Source organism: Coregonus clupeaformis, chromosome 20 (assembly GCF_020615455.1).
Source record: "Coregonus clupeaformis isolate EN_2021a chromosome 20, ASM2061545v1, whole genome shotgun sequence".
Taxonomy (NCBI): Eukaryota; Metazoa; Chordata; class Actinopteri; order Salmoniformes; family Salmonidae; genus Coregonus; species Coregonus clupeaformis.
Genome location: NC_059211.1, coordinates 57537067 through 57560266, shown reverse-complemented (window position 1 = coordinate 57560266; position 23200 = coordinate 57537067). Strand labels below are relative to the sequence as shown.

Sequence of the window (23200 nt, the reverse complement as noted above, 5' to 3'; positions counted from 1 at the left end):
CCAGGCCTGTCACTGGTCTGCCGTGATGTCATTGCATGCGTCATCCATGGCCTGGAGAAGAGTGACTTGTTCATGAGGGCGCCTGTCATAAACCTTCCATCTCCATGTGGAGAAAAATTCCTCAATCGGGTTAAGGAAAGGAGAGTATGGGGGTAAATACAGGGTGGTGAATTGTGCATGGGCCTGAAACCATGCTTGCACCATATGAGCATGGTGGAACCTGACATTATCCCACACAATGACATAGGTCACGCCACCAGCTCTACAGACCTGATCGAGCTCATCAAGGAAGGTTACAAGGGGACCATAGAAACGGTGTCTGATAAAGAATGATGATGAAATATTACATCCATAGATAATGTAGTCTAATTGGTTCATGCTCCACGCTAATTGGTGACAATGAATCTCATTACTTTGAAACTCTCATGATCTAAACATGGAATATTGTTTGTCTGTTTCCATACAACTATGCATTAAGAGCAATGCAACAGTTACTTATCATTTTGAGCAGTTGTGTCAATTGATAGTTGGATAATTGTAATGAAATCAATAGACACTCATCTGAAATGTAATGTGTGAATTGCCTTTTGAAATAGTAGTACTTTGATGTTAAGTTGTGTCATATTGAACAGGTGACTTTTGTTAAATGAACAAATGATCTTAGTTTTATGTGTATTGTATCCAAGCAATTGAAAAAAGTGTTAGAGTTTTGAAAAATGTGCATTTTGATCATTGGTTGTGAGTTTTGTGTCTAGAGTTTTGAAAAATGACGTCAAGGTTCTGAAATTAGTGCCAAAGTGATTGTAAAAAACTGTAAAAGGCTATATCACCCAGTACACTATATAAAAGGCTATATCACCCAGTACACTATATAAAAGGCTATATCACCCAGTACACTATATAAAAGGCTATATCACCCAGTACACTATATAAAAGGCTATATCACCCAGTTCACTATATAAAGGCTATATCACCCAGTACACTATATAAAGGCTATATCACCCAGTACACTATATAAAGGCTATATCACCCAGTACACTATATAAAGGCTATATCACCCAGTACACTATATAAAGGCTATATCACCCAGTACACTATATAAAGGCTATATCACCCAGTACACTATATAAAAGGCTATATCACCCAGTACACTATATAAAGGCTATATCACCCAGTACACTATATAAAGGCTATATCACCCAGTACACTATATAAAGGCTATATCACCCAGTACACTATATAAAAGGCTATATCACCCAGTACACTATATAAAAGGCTATATCACCCAGTACACTATATCTAATACTGGGTTATTCTTCTTTCAGATCTTGCCTCTCAACCTTTAAAATCGCCTGTATCTTCACCCTTGTCGTCCTCATGTCTGTAAGTTGATTGTCTTGTGACAGATGACTCATCAAGATGTCATATTGATTATAATGTGTCAATATCAGTTCATTCAAGATGTCTAGAGAAAGTAACAGCTTCATACTGTTTAGTTTGGTTTTGGATCTCTAAATGCTGAGTGTGTTTCTGTGTGTGTGTGTGTGTTTCTGTGTGTGTGTGTGTGTTTCTGTGTGTGTGTGTGTGTTTCTGTGTGTGTGTGTGTTTCTGTGTGTGTGTGTGTTTCTGTGTGTGTGTGTGTGTGTGTGTGTGTGTGTGTGTGTGTTTCTGTGTGTGTGTGTGTTTCTGTGTGTGTGTTGTTTCTGTGTGTGTGTGTGTGTTTCTGTGTGTGTGTGTGTGTTTCTGTGTGTGTGTGTGTTTCTGTGTGTGTGTATGTTTCTGTGTGTGTGTGTGTGTGTGTTTCTGTGTGTGTGTGTGTGTGTGTGTTTCTGTGTGTGTGTGTGTTTCTGTGTGTGTGTGTTGTTTCTGTGTGTGTGTGTTTCTGTGTGTTACTGTGTGTGTTTCTGTGTGTGTGTGTTGTTTCTGTGTGTGTGTGTGTTTCTCTCTGTGTGTGTGTGTGTGTGTGTGTGTGTTTCTGTGTGTGTGTGTGTGTTTCTGTGTGTGTGTGTGTGTGTTTCTGTGTGTGTGTGTGTGTGTGTGTTGTTTCTGTGTGTGTGTGTGTGTGTGTGTGTGTTTCTGTGTGTGTGTGTTTCTGTGTGTGTGTGTTTCTGTGTGTGTGTGTGTTTCTGTGTCTGTGTGTGTGTTTCTGTGTGTGTGTGTGTGTGTGTTTCTGTGTGTGTGTGTGTGTGTTGTTTCTGTGTGTGTGTGTGTGTGTGTGTGTGTGTTTCTGTGTGTGTGTGTTTCTGTGTGTGTGTGTTTCTGTGTGTGTGTGTTTCTGTGTGTGTGTGTGTGTTTCTGTGTGTGTGTGTGTTTCTGTGTGTGTGTGTGTGTGTTGTTTCTGTGTGTGTGTTGTTTCTGTGTGTGTGTGTTTCTGTGTGTGTGTGTTTCTGTGTGTGTGTGTTTCTGTGTGTGTGTGTTTCTGTGTGTGTGTTTCTGTGTGTGTGTGTGTTTCTGTGTCTGTGTGTGTGTTTCTGTGTGTGTGTTTCTGTGTGTGTGTTTCTGTGTGTGTGTGTGTTTCTGTGTCTGTGTGTGTGTTTCTGTGTGTGTGTTTCTGTGTGTGTGTTTCTGTGTGTGTGTGTGTTTCTGTGTCTGTGTGTGTGTTTCTGTGTGTGTGTTTCTCCAGTTGTTCTTCAGTATGTATCCAGACAGAGACAACCCATGGAGGATGCTGGCTGTTTCCCCTACAGAGAGCTTCTGTATCCTTCTACTACATCAGTCCCATACAGTAACTCCTGAGTGGCGCAGTGGTCTAAGGCACTGCATCGCAGTGCTAACTGTGCCACTAGAGATCCTGGTTCGAATCCAGGCTCTGTCGCAGCCGGCCGCGACCGGGAGACTCATGGTCGGCGCACAATTGGCCCAGCGTCGTCCAGGGTAGGGGAGGGAATGGCCGGCAGGGATGTAGCTCAGTTGATAGAGCATGGCGTTTGCAACGCCAGGGTTGTGGGTTCGTTTCCCACGGGGGCCAGTATAAAAAATATATATATATATATGTATTCACTAACTGTAAGTCGCTCTGGATAAGAGCGTCTGCCAAATGACTAAAATGTAAATGTAAATGTACAGTACCGTAGCTATAGTACTGTTAAGTTTACTACATCAGTCCCATACAGTACCGTAGCTATAGTACTGTTAAGTTTACTACATCAGTCCCATACAGTACCGTAGCTATAGTACTGTTAAGTTTACTACATCAGTCCCATACAGTACCGTAGCTATAGTACTGTTAAGTTTACTACATCAGTCCCATACAGTACCGTAGCTATAGTACTGTTAAGTTTACTACATCAGTCCCATACAGTACCGTAGCTATAGTACTGTTAAGTTTACTACATCAGTCCCATACAGTACCGTAGCTATAGTACTGTTAAGTTTACTACATCAGTCCCATACAGTACCGTAGCTATAGTACTGTTAAGTTTACTACATCAGTCCCATACAGTACCGTAGCTATAGTACTGTTAAGTTTACTACATCAGTCCCATGCAGTACCGTAGCTATAGTACTGTTAAGTTTACTACATCAGTCCCATGCAGTACCGTAGCTATAGTACTGTTAAGTTTACTACATCAGTCCCATACAGTACCGTAGCTATAGTACTGTTAAGTTTACTACATCAGTCCCATGCAGTACCGTAGCTATAGTACTGTTAAGTTTACTACATCAGTCCCATGCAGTACCGTAGCCATAGTACTGTTAAGTTTACTACATCAGTCCCATACAGTACCGTAGCTATAGTACTGTTAAGTTTACTACATCAGTCCCATGCAGTACCGTAGCTATAGTACTGTTAAGTTTACTACATCAGTCCCATACAGTACCGTAGCTATAGTACTGTTAAGTTTACTACATCAGTCCCATACAGTACCGTAGCTATAGTACTGTTAAGTTTACTACATCAGTCCCATGCAGTACCGTAGCCATAGTACTGTTAAGTTTACTACATCAGTCCCATGCAGTACCGTGGCTATAGTACTGTTAAGTTTACTACATCAGTCCCATACAGTACCGTAGCTATAGTACTGTTAAGTTTACTACATCAGTCCCATACAGTACCGTAGCTATAGTACTGTTAAGTTTACTACATCAGTCCCATACAGTACCGTAGCTATAGTACTGTTAAGTTTACTACATCAGTCCCATACAGTACCGTAGCTATAGTACTGTTAAGTTTACTACATCAGTCCCATGCAGTACCGTAGCTATAGTACTGTTAAGTTTACTACATCAGTCCCATACAGTACCGTAGCTATAGTACTGTTAAGTTTACTACATCAGTCCCATACAGTACCGTAGCTATAGTACTGTTAAGTTTACTACATCAGTCCCATGCAGTACCGTAGCCATAGTACTGTTAAGTTTACTACATCAGTCCCATGCAGTACCGTAGCTATAGTACTGTTAAGTTTACTACATCAGTCCCATACAGTACCGTAGCTATAGTACTGTTAAGTTTACTACATCAGTCCCATGCAGTACCGTAGCTATAGTACTGTTAAGTTTACTACATCAGTCCCATACAGTACCGTAGCTATAGTACTGTTAAGTTTACTACATCAGTCCCATACAGTACCGTAGCTATAGTACTGTTAAGTTTACTACATCAGTCCCATACAGTACCGTAGCTATAGTACTGTTAAGTTTACTACATCAGTCCCATACAGTACCGTAGCTATAGTACTGTTAAGTTTACTACATCAGTCCCATACAGTACCGTAGCTATAGTACTGTTAAGTTTACTACATCAGTCCCATACAGTACCGTAGCTATAGTACTGTTAAGTTTACTACATCAGTCCCATACAGTACCGTAGCTATAGTACTGTTAAGTTTACTACATCAGTCCCATACAGTACCGTAGCTATAGTACTGTTAAGTTTACCTACATCAGTCCCATACAGTACCGTAGCTATAGTACTGTTAAGTTTACTACATCAGTCCCATACAGTACCGTAGCTATAGTACTGTTAAGTTTACTACATCAGTCCCATACAGTACCGTAGCTATAGTACTGTTAAGTTTACTACATCAGTCCCATACAGTACCGTAGCTATAGTACTGTTAAGTTTACTACATCAGTCCCATACAGTACCGTAGCTATAGTACTGTTAAGTTTACTACATCAGTCCCATACAGTACCGTAGCTATAGTACTGTTAAGTTTACTACATCAGTCCCATACAGTACCGTAGCTATAGTACTGTTAAGTTTACTACATCAGTCCCATGCAGTACCGTAGCTATAGTACTGTTAAGTTTACTACATCAGTCCCATGCAGTACCGTAGCCATAGTACTGTTAAGTTTACTACATCAGTCCCATGCAGTACCGTAGCCATAGTACTGTTAAGTTTACTACATCAGTCCCATACAGTACCGTAGCTATAGTACTGTTAAGTTTACTACATCAGTCCCATACAGTACCGTAGCTATAGTACTGTTAAGTTTACTACATCAGTCCCATGCAGTACCGTAGCTATAGTACTGTTAAGTTTACTACATCAGTCCCATGCAGTACCGTAGCCATAGTACTGTTAAGTTTACTACATCAGTCCCATACAGTACCGTAGCTATAGTACTGTTAAGTTTACTACATCAGTCCCATGCAGTACCGTAGCTATAGTACTGTTAAGTTTACTACATCAGTCCCATACAGTACCGTAGCTATAGTACTGTTAAGTTTACTACATCAGTCCCATGCAGTACCGTAGCTATAGTACTGTTAAGTTTACTACATCAGTCCCATGCAGTACCGTAGCCATAGTACTGTTAAGTTTACTACATCAGTCCCATGCAGTACCGTAGCTATAGTACTGTTAAGTTTACTACATCAGTCCCATACAGTACCGTAGCTATAGTACTGTTAAGTTTACTACATCAGTCCCATACAGTACCGTAGCTATAGTACTGTTAAGTTTACTACATCAGTCCCATACAGTACCGTAGCTATAGTACTGTTAAGTTTACTACATCAGTCCCATGCAGTACCGTAGCTATAGTACTGTTAAGTTTACTACATCAGTCCCATACAGTACCGTAGCTATAGTACTGTTAAGTTTACTACATCAGTCCCATACAGTACCGTAGCTATAGTACTGTTAAGTTTACTACATCAGTCCCATGCAGTACCGTAGCCATAGTACTGTTAAGTTTACTACATCAGTCCCATGCAGTACCGTAGCTATAGTACTGTTAAGTTTACTACATCAGTCCCATACAGTACCGTAGCTATAGTACTGTTAAGTTTACTACATCAGTCCCATGCAGTACCGTAGCTATAGTACTGTTAAGTTTACTACATCAGTCCCATACAGTACCGTAGCTATAGTACTGTTAAGTTTACTACATCAGTCCCATACAGTACCGTAGCTATAGTACTGTTAAGTTTACTACATCAGTCCCATACAGTACCGTAGCTATAGTACTGTTAAGTTTACTACATCAGTCCCATACAGTACCGTAGCTATAGTACTGTTAAGTTTACTACATCAGTCCCATACAGTACCGTAGCTATAGTACTGTTAAGTTTACTACATCAGTCCCATACAGTACCGTAGCTATAGTACTGTTAAGTTTACTACATCAGTCCCATACAGTACCGTAGCTATAGTACTGTTAAGTTTACTACATCAGTCCCATACAGTACCGTAGCTATAGTACTGTTAAGTTTACTACATCAGTCCCATACAGTACCGTAGCTATAGTACTGTTAAGTTTACTACATCAGTCCCATACAGTACCGTAGCTATAGTACTGTTAAGTTTACTACATCAGTCCCATACAGTACCGTAGCTATAGTACTGTTAAGTTTACTACATCAGTCCCATACAGTACCGTAGCTATAGTACTGTTAAGTTTACTACATCAGTCCCATGCAGTACCGTAGCTATAGTACTGTTAAGTTTACTACATCAGTCCCATGCAGTACCAGTAGCTATAGTACTGTTAAGTTTACTACATCAGTCCCATGCAGTACCGTAGCTATAGTACTGTTAAGTTTACTACATCAGTCCCATGCAGTACCGTAGCTATAGTACTGTTAAGTTTACTACATCAGTCCCATACAGTACCGTAGCTATGTACTGTTAAGTTTACTACATCAGTCCCATACAGTACCGTGAGCTATAGTACTGTTAAGTTTACTACATCAGTCCCATGCAGTACCGTAGCCATAGTACTGTTAAGTTTACTACATCAGTCCCATGCAGTACCGTAGCTATAGTACTGTTAAGTTTACTACATCAGTCCCATACAGTACCGTGGCTATAGTACTGTTAAGTTTACTACATCAGTCCCATACAGTACCGTAGCTATAGTACTGTTAAGTTTACTACATCAGTCCCATACAGTACCGTAGCTATAGTACTGTTAAGTTTACTACATCAGTCCCATACAGTACCGTAGCTATAGTACTGTTAAGTTTACTACATCAGTCCCATGCAGTACCGTAGCTATAGTACTGTTAAGTTTACTACATCAGTCCCATGCAGTACCGTAGCCATAGTACTGTTAAGTTTACTACATCAGTCCCATGCAGTACCGTAGCTATAGTACTGTTAAGTTTACTACATCAGTCCCATGCAGTACCGTAGCTATAGTACTGTTAAGTTTACTACATCAGTCCCATGCAGTACCGTAGCTATAGTACTGTTCAAGTTTACTACATCAGTCCCATACAGTACCGTAGCTATAGTACTGTTAAGTTTACTACATCAGTCCCATACAGTACCGTAGCTATAGTACTGTTACGTTTTACTACATCAGTCCCATACAGTACCGTAGCTATAGTACTGTTAAGTTTACTACATCAGTCCCATACAGTACCGTAGCTATAGTACTGTTAAGTTTAGCTACATCAGTCCCATACAGTACCGTAGCTATAGTACTGTTAAGTTTACTACATCAGTCCCATACAGTACCGTAGCTATAGTACTGTTAAGTTTACTACATCAGTCCCATACAGTACCGTAGCTATAGTACTGTTAAGTTTACTACATCAGTCCCATGCAGTACCGTAGCTATAGTACTGTTAAGTTTACTACATCAGTCCCATGCAGTACCGTAGCCATAGTACTGTTAAGTTTACTACATCAGTCCCATGCAGTACCGTAGCTATAGTACTGTTAAGTTTACTACATCAGTCCCATACAGTACCCGTAGCTATAGTACTGTTAAGTTTACTACATCAGTCCCATGCAGTACCGTAGCTATAGTACTGTTAAGTTTACTACATCAGTCCCATACAGTACCGTATTTATAGTACTGTTAAGTTTACTACATCAGTCCCATACAGTACCGTAGCTATAGTACTGTTAAGTTTACTACATCAGTCCCATACAGTACCGTAGCTATAGTACTGTTAAGTTTACTACATCAGTCCCATACAGTACCGTAGCTATAGTACTGTTAAGTTTACTACATCAGTCCCATACAGTACCGTAGCTATAGTACTGTTAAGTTTACTACATCAGTCCCATACAGTACCGTAGCTATAGTACTGTTAAGTTTACTACATCAGTCCCATACAGTACCGTAGCTATAGTACTGTTAAGTTTACTACATCAGTCCCATACAGTACCGTAGCTATAGTACTGTTAAGTTTACTACATCAGTCCCATGCAGTACCGTAGCCATAGTACTGTTAAGTTTTACTACATCAGTCCCATGCAGTACCGTAGCTATAGTACTGTTAAGTTTACTACATCAGTCCCATACAGTACCGTAGCTATAGTACTGTTAAGTTTACTACATCAGTCCCATGCAGTACCGTGGCTATAGTACTGTTAAGTTTACTACATCAGTCCCATACAGTACCGTAGCTATAGTACTGTTAAGTTTACTACATCAGTCCCATACAGTACCGTAGCTATAGTACTGTTAAGTTTACTACATCAGTCCCATACAGTACCGTAGCTATAGTACTGTTAAGTTTACTACATCAGTCCCATGCAGTACCGTAGCTATAGTACTGTTAAGTTTACTACATCAGTCCCATACAGTACCGTGCTATAGTACTGTTAAGTTTACTACATCAGTCCCATGCCGTACCGTGGCTATAGTACTGTTTAAGTTTACTACATCAGTCCCATACAGTACCGTAGCTATAGTACTGTTAAGTTTACTACATCAGTCCCATGCAGTACCGTAGCTATAGTACTGTTAAGTTTACTACATCAGTCCCATACAGTACCGTAGCTATAGTACTGTTAAGTGTACTTTAGTTTCTTAGGATCCCCATATGATGCTGCACATGCAGCAGCTACTCTTCCTGTGGTCCACATTAAATATAAAACATATGACAGAGTACAGAACTGTTATAGACATGAACAACATAATATTATTACTATAATCAATCAATGAAATTCATTTTATGAATCCCTTTTTACATCAGAAGTTGTAATAAAGTCCAGTACTATGACCTGGCCTAAAGCAAAACAGATTCGCTTCACTAGTGTCACCAAGATACCTGGTTCTGTGGGCCTTTGGTGACCCTATATAATGAATGGTCAACTGTTGCCTTTTACATGTATGGAGCAGTTGGCATTTCTTCACCTTAAGGGTCAAATAGATGATGCTGTCTGATATCAGAGCTGGTTGTGTTGGAGACCTGATGCTGCGTAATGCTCCAAGTTGGAGACCTGAGGATGCATGACTCATGTAGACCCTCTGGTTAAATGTCACTGTAGTGTAGAGGTCAGGACTGGCTGGACACTGTGACCTATAATGTAGTGTAGAGGTCATGACTGGCTGGACACTGTGACCTATAATGTAGTGTAGAGGTCATGACTGGCTGGACACTGTGACCTATAATGTAGTGTAGAGGTCATGACTGGCAGGACACTGTGACCTATAATGTAGTGTAGAGGTCATGACTGGCAGGACACTGTGACCTATAATATAGTGTAGAGGTCATGACTGGCAGGACACTGTGACCTATAATGTAGTGTAGAGGTCATGACTGGCAGGACACTGTGACCTATAATGTAGTGTAGAGGTCATGACTGGCAGGACACTGTGACCTATAATGTAGTGTAGAGGTCATGACTGGCAAGACACTGTGACCTATAATGTAGTGTAGAGGTCATGACTGGCAGGACACTGTGACCTATAATGTAGTGTAGAGGTCATGACTGGCTGGACACTGTGACCTATAATGTAGTGTAGAGGTCATGACTGGCAGGACACTGTGACCTATAATGTAGTGTGAGGTCATGACTGGCAGGACACTGTGACCTATAATGTAGTGTAGAGGTCATGACTGGCAGGACACTGTGACCTATAATGTAGTGTAGAGGTCATGACTGGCTGGACACTGTGACCTATAATGTAGTGTAGAGGTCATGACTGGCTGGACACTGTGACCTATAATGTAGTGTAGAGGTCATGACTGCCTGGACACTGTGACCTATAATGTACTGAATATTGCTGTAGAATATCTAAATTGAAGGCTCTGATGGGATTGCCTCCCGAGTGGCGCAGCGGTCTATGGCACTGTATCGCAGTGCTTGAGGCATCACTACAGACCCAGGTTCGATCCCAGGCTCTGTCAGAACCGGCCGTGACCGGGAGTCCCATAGGGTGGCGCAGAATTGGCCCAGCATCGCCCGGGTTAGGGGAGGGTTTGTCCGGGGGGCTTTACTTGGCTCATCGCGCTCTAGCGACTCCTTGTGGCGGGCCGGGCGCCTGCAGGCTGACTTCGGTCGTCAGTTGAACTGTGTTTCCTTCGACACATTGGTGCAGCTGGCTTCCGGGTTATGCGGGCGGGTGTTTAGAAGCGCGGTTTGGCAGGTCATGTTTCGGAGGACGCATGGCTCGACCTTCGCCTCTCCCGAGCCCGTTGGGGAGTTGCAGCGATGAGACAAGATCGTAATTGGATCGCAATTGGAAATCACAAATTGGGGAGAAAAAGGGGGGTAAAAAAATTAAAAGAATGCTCTGATGGGGACCGTTCAGTTGTCAGGTAGAATAATGTGGGGACCAGAGCAGTAGAATATCTAAATAGAATGCTCTGATGGGGACCATTCAGTTGTCAGGTAGAATAATGTGGGGACCAGAGCAGTAGAATATCTAAATCGAATGCTCTGATGGGGACCATGCAATGTTCAGTATAATGGGGTTAACAACACCTTTAAAAGGAGACGGCAGAAAGTGTTTAAATGACAAAGCTTCCCAGCTATTCAACTGACCAGGCGTCCACATCAAGTTTTTAAAGGACAAACATATTATATGATTCTACTAATCTATTGATGTGCCAGGTTTCCCTTATGAAAGAGTTCCTGGTTAAATCAAGTTTGGATAAAACGTGTTCCTTGACCGCCTGCTGTCCAATAGCGTTGAACCTGACTGATTTCCATGACAACGCCTTGCTGAAGCTGCAGGTGGGCGGGCCTTTCACGAGTGGCATGGTGGATCTGACCAATGAGGAGTACATCCTTATCCAGGTGGAGCAGACTGAAGAGGCGGGGCCACGGAGAAGGCGGGGCCAGACGGTATGTCTCTCCGCCCACGTTCCACCTCTGTTTCTGAATGCAGTTTGAAGTCCCAAATGGGACCAGAGCCCTATGGGTGAAAAGTAGTGTACTTCATAGGGAATAGGGTGCCATTTGGGACATGCCGTTGTTGTGTAGCAGTTGCATCTGTGTTTTTCTCTCTCCTTTTCAACAGGTGATCTATAATTGGACCATACCTCTGCATTCTGAACGAAGTGACCAGATTATAACAACAAAAACATTTCAGATGATGAGCAGGTATGTCCCTAAAACATTCATGTATTCCTGATGTTGCTCTCTATGTCCTGAATGTCCTGTCCAGTTATAGTCCCATGGCTTGTTTTCATTAGTTGTTCCTGATTGTCCTGTATGAGTACAGTAGTTCAGTCTGATTGTCCTGTATGAGTATAATAGTTCAGTCTGATTGTCCTGTATGAGTACAGTAGTTCAGTCTGATTGTCCTGTCCTGTATGAGTACAGTAGTTCAGTCTGATTGTCCTGTATGAGTACAGTAGTTCAGTCTGATTGTCCTGTATGAGTACAGTAGTTCAGTCTGATTGTCCTGTATGGGTACAGTAGTTCAGTCTGATTGTCCTGTATGAGTACAGTAGTTCAGTCTGATTGTCCTGTATGAGTACAGTAGTTCAGTCCTGATTGTCCTGTATGAGTACAGTAGTTCAGTCTGATTGTCCTGTATGAGTACAGTAGTTCAGTCTGATTGTCCTGTATGGGTACAGTAGTTCAGTCTGATTGTCCTGTATGAGTACAGTAGTTCAGTCTGATTGTCCTGTATGAGTACAGTAGTTCAGTCTGATTGTCCTGTATGAGTACAGTAGTTCAGTCTGATTGTCCTGTATGAGTACAGTAGTTCAGTCTGATTGTCCTGTCTGTATGAGTACAGTAGTTCAGTCTGATTGTCCTGTATGAGTACAGTAGTTCAGTCTGATTGTCCTGTATGAGTACAGTAGTTCAGTCTGATTGTCCTGTGTGAGTACAGTAGTTCAGTCTGATTGTCCTGTATGAGTACAGTAGTTCAGTCTGATTGTCCTGTATGGGTACAGTAGTTCAGTCTGATTGTCCTGTATGAGTACAGTAGTTCAGTCTGATTGTCCTGTCCTGTATGAGTACAGTAGTTCAGTCTGATTGTCCTGTCCTGTATGAGTACAGTAGTTCAGTCTGATTGTCCTGTCCTGTATGAGTACAATAGTTCAGTCTGATTGTCCTGTCCTGTATGAGTACAGTAGTTCAGTCTGATTGTCCTGTATGAGTACAGTAGTTCAGTCTGATTGTCCTGTGTGAGTACAGTAGTTCAGTCTGATTGTCCTGTATGAGTACAGTAGTTCAGTCTGATTGTCCTGTCCTGTATGAGTACAGTAGTTCAGTCTGATTGTCCTGTATGAGTACAGTAGTTCAGTCTGATTGTCCTGTCCTGTATGGGTACAGTAGTTCAGTCTGATTGTCCTGTATGAGTACAGTAGTTCAGTCTGATTGTCCTGTATGAGTACAGTAGTTCAGTCTGATTGTCCTGTATGAGTACAGTAGTTCAGTCTGATTGTCCTGTATGAGTACAGTAGTTCAGTCTGATTGTCCTGTATGAGTACAGTAGTTCAGTCTGATTGTCCTGTATGGAGTCAGTAGTTCAGTCTGATTGTCCTGTATGAGTACAGTAGTTCAGTCTGATTGTCCTGTATGATACAGTAGTTCAGTCTGATTGTCCTGTATGAGTACAGTAGTTCAGTCTGATTGTCCTGTATGAGTACAGTGTTCAGTCTGATTGTCCTGTCCTGTATGGTACAGTAGTTCAGTCTGATTGTCCTGTTGGTACAGTAGTTCAGTCTGATTGTCCTGTATGGGTACAGTAGTTCAGTCTGATTGTCCTGTATGGGTACAGTAGTTCAGTCTGATTGTCCTGTATGAGTACAGTAGTTCAGTCTGATTGTCCTGTATGGGTACAGTAGTTCAGTCTGATTGTCCTGTCCTGTATGAGTACAGTAGTTCAGTCTGATTGTCCTGTATGAGTACAGTAGTTCAGTCTGATTGTCCTGTATGAGTACAGTAGTTCAGTCTGATTGTCCTGTATGAGTACAGTAGTTCAGTCTGATTGTCCTGTCCTGTATGGGTACAGTAGTTCAGTCTGATTGTCCTGTATGAGTGCAGTAGTTCAGTCTGATTGTCCTGTATGAGTACAGTAGTTTCAGTCTGATTGTCCTGTATGAGTACAGTAGTTCAGTCTGATTGTCCTGTATGAGTACAGTAGTTCAGTCTGATTGTCCTGTCCTGTATGAGTACAGTAGTTCAGTCTGATTGTCCTGTATGGGTACAGTAGTTCAGTCTGATTGTCCTGTATGAGTACAGTAGTTCAGTCTGATTGTCCTGTATGAGTACAGTAGTTCAGTCTGATTGTCCTGTATGGGTACAGTAGTTCAGTCTGATTGTCCTGTCCTGTATGAGTACAGTAGTTCAGTCTGATTGTCCTGTATGAGTACAGCAGTTCAGTCTGATTGTCCTGTATGAGTACAGTAGTTCAGTCTGATTGTCCTGTATGAGTACAGTAGTTCGTCTGATTGTCTGTCCTGTATGGGTACAGTAGTTCAGTCTGATTGTCCTGTTGAGTACAGTAGTTCAGTCTGATTGTCCTGTATGAGTACAGTAGTTCAGTCTGATTGTCCTGTATGAGTACAGTAGTTCAGTCTGATTGTCCTGTATGAGTACAGTAGTTCAGTCTGATTGTCCTGTCCTGTATGAGTACAGTAGTTCAGTCTGATTGTCCTGTATGGGTACAGTAGTTCAGTCTGATTGTCCTGTGATGAGTACAGTAGTTCAGTCTGATTGTCCTGTCTGTATGAGTACAGTAGTTCAGTCTGATTGTCCTGTATGGGTACAGTAGTTCAGTCTGATTGTCCTGTATGAGTACAGTAGTTCAGTCTGATTGTCCTGTCCTGTATGAGTACAGTAGTTCAGTCTGATTGTCCTGTATGAGTACAGTAGTTCAGTCTGATTGTCCTGTATGAGTACAGTAGTTCAGTCTGATTGTCCTGTATGAGTACAGTAGTTCAGTCTGATTGTCCTGTCCTGTATGAGTACAGTAGTTCAGTCTGATTGTCCTGTATGAGTACAGTAGTTCAGTCTGATTGTCCTGTATGGGACAGTAGTTCAGTCTGATTGTCCTGTATGAGTACAGTAGTTCAGTCTGATTGTCCTGTATGGGTACAGTAGTTCAGTCTGATTGTCCTGTATGAGTACAGTAGTTCAGTCTGATTGTCCTGTATGAGTACAGTAGTTCAGTCTGATTGTCCTGTATGAGTACAATAGTTCAGTCTGATTGTCCTGTATGAGTACAGTAGTTCAGTCTGATTGTCCTGTATGAGTACAGTAGTTCAGTCTGATTGTCCTGTCCTGTATGGGTACAGTAGTTCAGTCTGATTGTCCTGTATGAGTACAGTAGTTCAGTCTGATTGTCCTGTATGAGTACAGTAGTTCAGTCTGATTGTCCTGTATGAGTACAGTAGTTCAGTCTGATTGTCCTGTATGAGTACAGTAGTTCAGTCTGATTGTCCTGTCCTGTATGAGTACAGTAGTTCAGTCTGATTGTCCTGTATGGGTACAGTAGTTCAGTCTGATTGTCCTGTATGGGTACAGTAGTTCAGTCTGATTGTCCTGTATGGGTACAGTAGTTCAGTCTGATTGTCCTGTATGAGTACAGTAGTTCAGTCTGATTGTCCTGTGTGAGTACAGTAGTTCAGTCTGATTGTCCTGTCCTGTATGAGTACAGTAGTTCAGTCTGATTGTCCTGTATGAGTACAGTAGTTCAGTCTGATTGTCCTGTATGAGTACAGTAGTTCAGTCTGATTGTCCTGTATGAGTACAGTAGTTCAGTCTGATTGTCCTGTCCTGTATGAGTACAGTAGTTCAGTCTGATTGTCCTGTATGAGTACAGTAGTTCAGTCTGATTGTCCTGTATGGGACAGTAGTTCAGTCTGATTGTCCTGTATGAGTACAGTAGTTCAGTCTGATTGTCCTGTCCTGTATGGGTACAGTAGTTCAGTCTGATTGTCCTGTCCTGTATGGGTACAGTAGTTCAGTCTGATTGTCCTGTATGAGTACAGTAGTTCAGTCTGATTGTCCTGTATGAGTACAGTAGTTCAGTCTGATTGTCCTGTATGAGTACAGTAGTTCAGTCTGATTGTCCTGTATGAGTACAGTAGTTCAGTCTGATTGTCCTGTATGAGTACAGTAGTTCAGTCTGATTGTCCTGTATGAGTACAGTAGTTCAGTCTGATTGTCCTGTCCTGTATGAGTACAGTAGTTCAGTCTGATTGTCCTGTATGAGTACAGTAGTTCAGTCTGATTGTCCTGTCTTGTATGGGTACAGTAGTTCAGTCTGATTGTCCTGTATGAGTACAGTAGCTCAGTCTGATTGTCCTGTCTTGTATGGGTACAGTAGTTCAGTCTGATTGTCCTGTATGAGTACAGTAGTTCAGTCTGATTGTCCTGTATGAGTACAGTAGTTCAGTCTGATTGTCCTGTATGAGTACAGTAGTTCAGTCTGATTGTCCTGTATGAGTACAGTAGTTCAGTCTGATTGTCCTGTATGAGTACAGTAGTTCAGTCTGATTGTCCTGTATGGGTACAGTAGTTCAGTCTGATTGTCCTGTATGAGTACAGTAGTTCAGTCTGATTGTCCTGTATGAATACAGTAGTTCAGTCTGATTGTCCTGTATGAGTACAATAGTTCAGTCTGATTGTCCTGTATGAGTACAGTAGTTCAGTCTGATTGTCCTGTATGAGTACAGTAGTTCAGTCTGATTGTCCTGTCCTGTAGGTACGTAGTTCAGTCTGATTGTCCTGTATGAGTACAGTAGCTCAGTCTGATTGTCCTGTCTTGTATGGGTACAGTAGTTCAGTCTGATTGTCCTGTATGAGTACGTAGTTCAGTCTGATTGTCCTGTTGTAGTAGTTCAGTCTGATTGTCCTGAGTACAGTAGTTCAGTCTGATTGTCCTGTATGAGTACAGTAGTTCAGTCTGATTGTCCTGTCCTGTATGAGTACAGTAGTTCAGTCTGATTGTCCTGTCCTGTATGAGTACAGTAGTTCAGTCTGATTGTCCTGTATGGGTACAGTAGTTCAGTCTGATTGTCCTGTATGGGTACAGTAGTTCAGTCTGATTGTCCTGTATGAGTACAGTAGTTCAGTCTGATTGTCCTGTATGAGTACAGTAGTTCAGTCTGATTGTCCTGTATGAGTACAGTAGTTCAGTCTGATTGTCCTGTATGAGTACAGTAGTTCAGTCTGATTGTCCTGTCCTGTATGAGTACAGTAGTTCAGTCTGATTGTCCTGTATGGGTACAGTAGTTCAGTCTGATTGTCCTGTATGAGTACAGTAGTTCAGTCTGATTGTCCTGTCCTGTATGAGTACAGTAGTTCAGTCTGATTGTCCTGTATGGTACAGTAGTTCGGTCTGATTGTCTGTATGAGTACAGTAGTTCAGTCTGATTGTCCTGTCCTGTATGAGTACAGTAGTTCAGTCTGATTGTCCTGTATGAGTACAGTAGTTCAGTCTGATTGTCCTGTATGAGTACAGTAGCTCAGTCTGATTGTCCTGTATGGGTACAGTAGTTCAGTCTGATTGTCCTGTCCTGTATGGGTACAGTAGTTCAGTCTGATTGTCCTGTCCTGTATGGGTACAGTAGTTCAGTCTGATTGTCCTGTATGAGTACAGTAGTTCAGTCTGATTGTCCTGTATGAGTACAGTAGTTCAGTCTGATTGTCCTGTATGAGTACAATAGTTCAGTCTGATTGTCCTGTATGAGTACAGTAGTTCAGTCTGATTGTCCTGTATGAGTACAGTAGTTCAGGCTGATTGTCCTGTATGAGTACAGTAGCTCAGTCTGATTGTCCTGTCTTGTATGGGTACAGTAGTTCAGTCTGATTGTCCTGTATGAGTACAGTAGTTCAGTCTGATTGTCCTGTATGAGTACAGTAGCTCAGTCTGATTGTCCTGTCTTGTATGGGTACAGTAGTTCAGTCTGATTGTCCTGTATGAGTACAGTAGTTCAGTCTGATTGTCCTGTATGAGTACAGTAGTTCAGTCTGATTGTCCTGTATGAGTACAGTAGTTCAGTCTGATTGTCCTGTCCTGTATGGGTACAGTAGTTCAGTCTGATTGTCCTGTATGAGTACAGTAGTTCAGTCTGATTGTCCTGTGTGAGTACAGTAGTTCAGTCTGATTGTCCTGTATGAGTACAGTAGTTCAGTCTGATTGTCCTGTATGAGTACAGTAGTTCAGTCTGATTGTCCTGTCCTGTATGAGTACAGTAGTTCAGTCTGATTGTCCTGTATGGGTACAGTAGTTCAGTCTGATTGTCCTGTATGAGTACAGTAGTTCAGTCTGATTGTCCTGTCCTGTATGAGTACAGTAGTTCAGTCTGATTGTCCTGTATGAGTACAGTAGTTCAGTCTGATTGTCCTGTATGGTACAGTAGTTCAGTCTGATTGTCCTGTATGAGTACAGTAGTTCAGTCTGATTGTCCTGTCCTGTATGAGTACAGTAGTTCAGTCTGATTGTCCTGTATGAGTACAGTAGTTCAGTCTGATTGTCCTGTATGAGTACAGTAGCTCAGTCTGATTGTCCTGTATGGGTACAGTAGTTCAGTCTGATTGTCCTGTCCTGTATGGGTACAGTAGTTCAGTCTGATTGTCCTGTCCTGTATGGGTACAGTAGTTCAGTCTGATTGTCCTGTATGAGTACAGTAGTTCAGTCTGATTGTCCTGTATGAGTACAGTAGTTCAGTCTGATTGTCCTGTCCTGTATGGGTACAGTAGTTCAGTCTGATTGTCCTGTCCTGTATGGGTACAGTAGTTCAGTCTGATTGTCCTGTCCTGTATGGGTACAGTAGTTCAGTCTGATTGTCCTGTATGAGTACAGTAGTTCAGTCTGATTGTCCTGTATGAGTACAGTAGTTCAGTCTGATTGTCCTGTATGAGTACAATAGTTCAGTCTGATTGTCCTGTATGAGTACAGTAGTTCAGTCTGATTGTCCTGTATGAGTACAGTAGTTCAGGCTGATTGTCCTGTATGAGTACAGTACTCGTCTGATTGTCCTGTCTTGTATGGGTACAGTAGTTCGTCTGATTGTCCTGTATGAGTACAGTAGTTCAGTCTGATTGTCCTGTATGAGTACAGTAGCTCAGTCTGATTGTCCTGTCTTGTATGGGTACAGTAGTTCAGTCTGATTGTCCTGTATGAGTACAGTAGTTCAGTCTGATTGTCCTGTATGAGTACAGTAGTTCAGTCTGATTGTCCTGTATGAGTACAGTAGTTCAGTCTGATTGTCCTGTCCTGTATGAGTACAGTAGTTCAGTCTGATTGTCCTGTCCTGTATGAGTACAGTAGTTCAGTCTGATTGTCCTGTCCTGTATGAGTACAGTAGTTCAGTCTGATTGTCCTGTCCTGTATGAGTCGTAGTTCAGTCTGATTGTCCTGTATGAGTACAGTAGTTCAGTCTGATTGTCCTGTATGAGTACAGTAGTTCAGTCTGATTGTCCTGTATGAGTACAGTAGTTCAGTCTGATTGTCCTGTCCTGTATGAGTACAGTAGTTCAGTCTGATTGTCTGTCTGTATGAGTACAGTAGTTCAGTCTGATTGTCCTGTATGAGTACAGTGTTCCAGTCTGATTGTCCTGTATGAGTACAGTAGTTCAGTCTGATTGTTCTGTATGGGTACAGTAGTTCAGTCTGATTGTCCTGTATGAGTACAGTAGTTCAGTCTGATTGTCTCGTATGAGTACGGTAGTTCGGTCTGATTGTCTGTCCTGTATGAGTACGTAGTTCAGTCTGATTGTCCTGTATGAGTACAGTAGTTCAGTCTGATTGTCCTGTAGAGTACAGTAGTTCCAGTCTGATTGTCCTGTTGAGTACAGTAGTTCAGTCTGATTGTCCTGTATGAGTACAGTAGTTCAGTCTGATTGTCCTGTATGAGTACAGTAGTTCAGTCTGATTGTCCTGTATGAGTACAGTAGTTCAGTCTGATTGTCCTGTCCTGTATGAGTACAGTAGTTCAGTCTGATTGTCCTGTCCTGTATGAGTACAGTAGTTCAGTCTGATTGTCCTGTATGAGTACAGTAGTTCAGTCTGATTGTCCTGTATGAGTACAGTAGTTCAGTCTGATTGTCCTGTATGAGTACAGTAGTTTAGTCTGATTGTCCTGTATGAGTACGGTGTTCAGTCTGATTGTCCTGTTGTATGAGTACAGTAGTTCAGTCTGATTGTCCTGTATGAGTACAGTAGTTCAGTCTGATTGTCCTGTATGAGTACGTAGTTCGGTCTGATTGTCCTGTCCTGTATGGGTACAGTAGTTCAGTCTGATTGTCCTGTATGAGTACGTAGTTCAGTCTGATTGTCCTGTATGGGTACAGTAGTTCCAGTCTGATTGTCCTGTGTGAGTACAGTAGTTCAGTCTGATTGTCCTGTATGAGTACAGTAGTTCAGTCTGATTGTCCTGTCCTGTATGAGTACAGTAGTTCAGTCTGATTGTCTTTCCTGTATGAGTACAGTGTTCAGTCTGATTGTCCTGTATGGTACAGTAGTTCAGTCTGATTGTCCTGTATGAGTACAGTAGTTCCAGTCTGATTGTCCTGTATGAGTACAGTAGTTCAGTCTGATTGTCCTGTTTGAGTACAGTAGTTCAGTCTGATTGTCCTGTATGAGTACAGTAGTTCAGTCTGATTGTCCTGTCCTGTATGAGTACAGTAGTTCAGTCTGATTGTCCTGTCCTGTATGAGTACAGTAGTTCAGTCTGATTGTCCTGTATGAGTACAGTAGTTCAGTCTGATTGTCCTGTATGAGTACAGTAGTTCAGTCTGATTGTCCTGTATGAGTACAGTAGTTTAGTCTGATTGTCCTGTATGAGTACAGTATTTCAGTCTGATTGACCTGTCCTGTATGAGTACAGTAGTTCAGTCTGATTGTCCTGTATGAGTACAGTAGTTCAGTCTGATTGTCCTGTATGAGTACAGTAGTTCAGTCTGATTGTCCTGTCCTGTATGGGTACAGTAGTTCAGTCTGATTGTCCTGTATGAGTACAGTAGTTCAGTCTGATTGTCCTGTATGGGTACAGTAGTTCAGTCTGATTGTCCTGTATGAGTACAGTAGTTCAGTCTGATTGTCCTGTATGATACAGTAGTTCAGTCTGATTGTCCTGTATGAGTACGTATTCAGTCTGATTTCCTGTATTAGTACATTTTTCAGTCTGATTGTCCTGTATGGGTACAGTAGTTCAGTCTGATTGTCCTGTATGGGTACAGTAGTTCAGTCTGATTTGTCCTGTATGAGTACAGTAGTTCAGTCTGATTGTCCTGTATGAGTACTGTAGTTCGGTCTGATTGTCCTGTATGAGTACAGTAGTTCAGTCTGATTGTCCTGTATGAGTACAGTAGTTCAGTCTGATTGTCCTGTATGAGTACAGTAGTTCAGTCTGATTGTCCTGTATGAGTACAGTAGTTCAGTCTGATTGTCCTGTCTGTATGAGTACAGTAGTTCAGTCTGATTGTCCTGTATGAGTACAGTAGTTCAGTCTGATTGTCCTGTATGAGTACAGTAGTTCAGTCTGATTGTCCTGTCATGAGTACAGTAGTTCAGTCTGATTGTCCTGTATGAGTACAGTAGTTCAGTCTGATTGTCCTGTATGAGTACAGTAGTTCAGTCTGATTGTCCTGTATGAGTACAGTAGTTCAGTCTGATTGTCCTTCTGTATGAGTACAGTAGTTCAGTCTGATTGTCCCTGTGTGAGTGCAGTAGTTCAGTCTGATTGTCCTGTATGAGTACAGTAGTTCAGTCTGATTGTCCTGTATGAGTACAGTAGTTCAGTCTGATTGTCCTGTATGAGTACAGTAGTTCAGTCTGATTGTCCTGTATGAGTACAGTAGTTCAGTCTGATTGTCCTGTGTGAGTACAGTAGTTCAGTCTGATTGTCCTGTATGAGTACAGTAGTTCAGTCTGATTGTCCTGTATGAGTACAGTAGTTCAGTCTGATTGTCCTGTATGAGTACAGTAGTTCAGTCTGATTGTCCTGTATGAGTACAGTAGTTCAGTCTGATTGTCCTGTATGGGTACAGTAGTTCAGTCTGATTGTCCTGTATGAGTACAGTAGTTCAGTCTGATTGTCCCTGTGTGAGTACAGTAGTTCCAGTCTGATTGTCCTGTATGAGTACAGTAGTTCAGTCTGATTGTCCTGTATGAGTACAGTAGTTCAGTCTGATTGTCCTGTATGAGTACAGTAGTTCAGTCTGATTGTCCTGTCCTGTATGAGTACAGTAGTTCAGTCTGATTGTCCTGTATGAGTACAGTAGTTCAGTCTGATTGTCCTGTGTGAGTACAGTGTTCAGTCTGATTGTCCTGTCTGTATGGGTACAGTAGTTCAGTCTGATTGTCCTGTATGAGTACAGTAGTTCAGGTCTGATTGTCCTGTGTGAGTACAGCAGTTCAGTCTGATTGTCCTGTTGAGTACAGTAGTTCAGTCTGATTGTCCTGTATGAGTACAATAGTTCAGTCTGATTGTCCTGTATGGGTACAGTAGTTCAGTCTGATTGTCCTGTCTTGAGTACAGTAGTTCAGTCTGATTGTCCTGTATGGAGTACAGTAGTTCAGTCTGATTGTCCTGTATGAGTACAGTAGTTCAGTCTGATTGTCCTGTCCTGTATGAGTACAGTAGTTCAGTCTGATTGTCCTGTATGAGTACAGTAGTTCAGTCTGATTGTCCTGTATGAGTACAGTAGTTCAGTCTGATTGTCCTGTCCTGTATGAGTACAGTAGTTCAGTCTGATTGTCCTGTATGAGTACAGCAGTTCAGTCTGATTGTCCTGTATGAGTACAGTAGTTCAGTCTGATTGTCCTGTATGAGTACAGTAGTTCAGTCTGATTGTCCTGTATGAGTACAGTAGTTCAGTCTGATTGTCCTGTATGAGTACAGTAGTTCAGTCTGATTGTCCTGTATGAGTACAATAGTTCAGTCTGATTGTCCTGTATGAGTACAATAGTTCAGTCTAATTTCCTGTCCTGTATGAGTACAGTAGTTCAGTCTGATTGTCCTGTATGAGTACAGTAGTTCAGTCTGATTGTCCTGTATGAGTATAATAGTTCAGTCTGATTGTCCTGTCCTGTATGAGTACAGTAGTTCAGTCTGATTGTCCTGTATGAGTACAGTAGTTCAGTCTGATTGTCCTGTATGAGTACAGTAGTTCAGTCTGATTGTCCTGTCCTGTATGAGTACAGTAGTTCAGTCTGATTGTCCTGTGTGAGTACAGTAGTTCAGTCTGATTGTCCTGTATGAGTACAGTAGTTCAGTCTGATTGTCCTGTATGAGTACAATAGTTCAGTCTGATTGTCCTGTATGAGTACAATAGTTCAGTCTGATTTCCTGTCCTGTATGAGTACAGTAGTTCAGTCTGATTGTCCTGTATGAGTACAGTAGTTCAGTCTGATTGTCCTGTATGAGTATAATAGTTCAGTCTGATTGTCCTGTCCTGTATGAGTACAGTAGTTCAGTCTGATTGTCCTGTATGAGTACAGTAGTTCAGTCTGATTGTCCTGTATGAGTACAGTAGTTCAGTCTGATTGTCGCTGTATGAGTACAGTAGTTCAGTCTGATTGTCCTGTGTGAGTACAGTAGTTCAGTCTGATTGTCCTGTATGAGTACAATAGTTCAGTCTGATTGTCCT

At 41.7% G+C, this 23200-nt stretch overlaps 1 protein-coding gene across 1 annotated transcript in view; it reads left to right on the top strand.

Moving 5' to 3' along the window:
• Positions 1-23200, top strand: part of oca2 (oculocutaneous albinism II) — a 187140-nt gene that overhangs the window by 42598 nt on the left and 121342 nt on the right. The window contains exons 5-8 of the mRNA XM_041838659.2: positions 1326-1383; positions 2624-2696; positions 11328-11485; positions 11661-11743. Coding sequence (XP_041694593.1) covers positions 1326-1383; positions 2624-2696; positions 11328-11485; positions 11661-11743 — 372 coding nt within the window. The remainder of the gene's footprint in view (positions 1-1325; positions 1384-2623; positions 2697-11327; positions 11486-11660; positions 11744-23200) is intronic.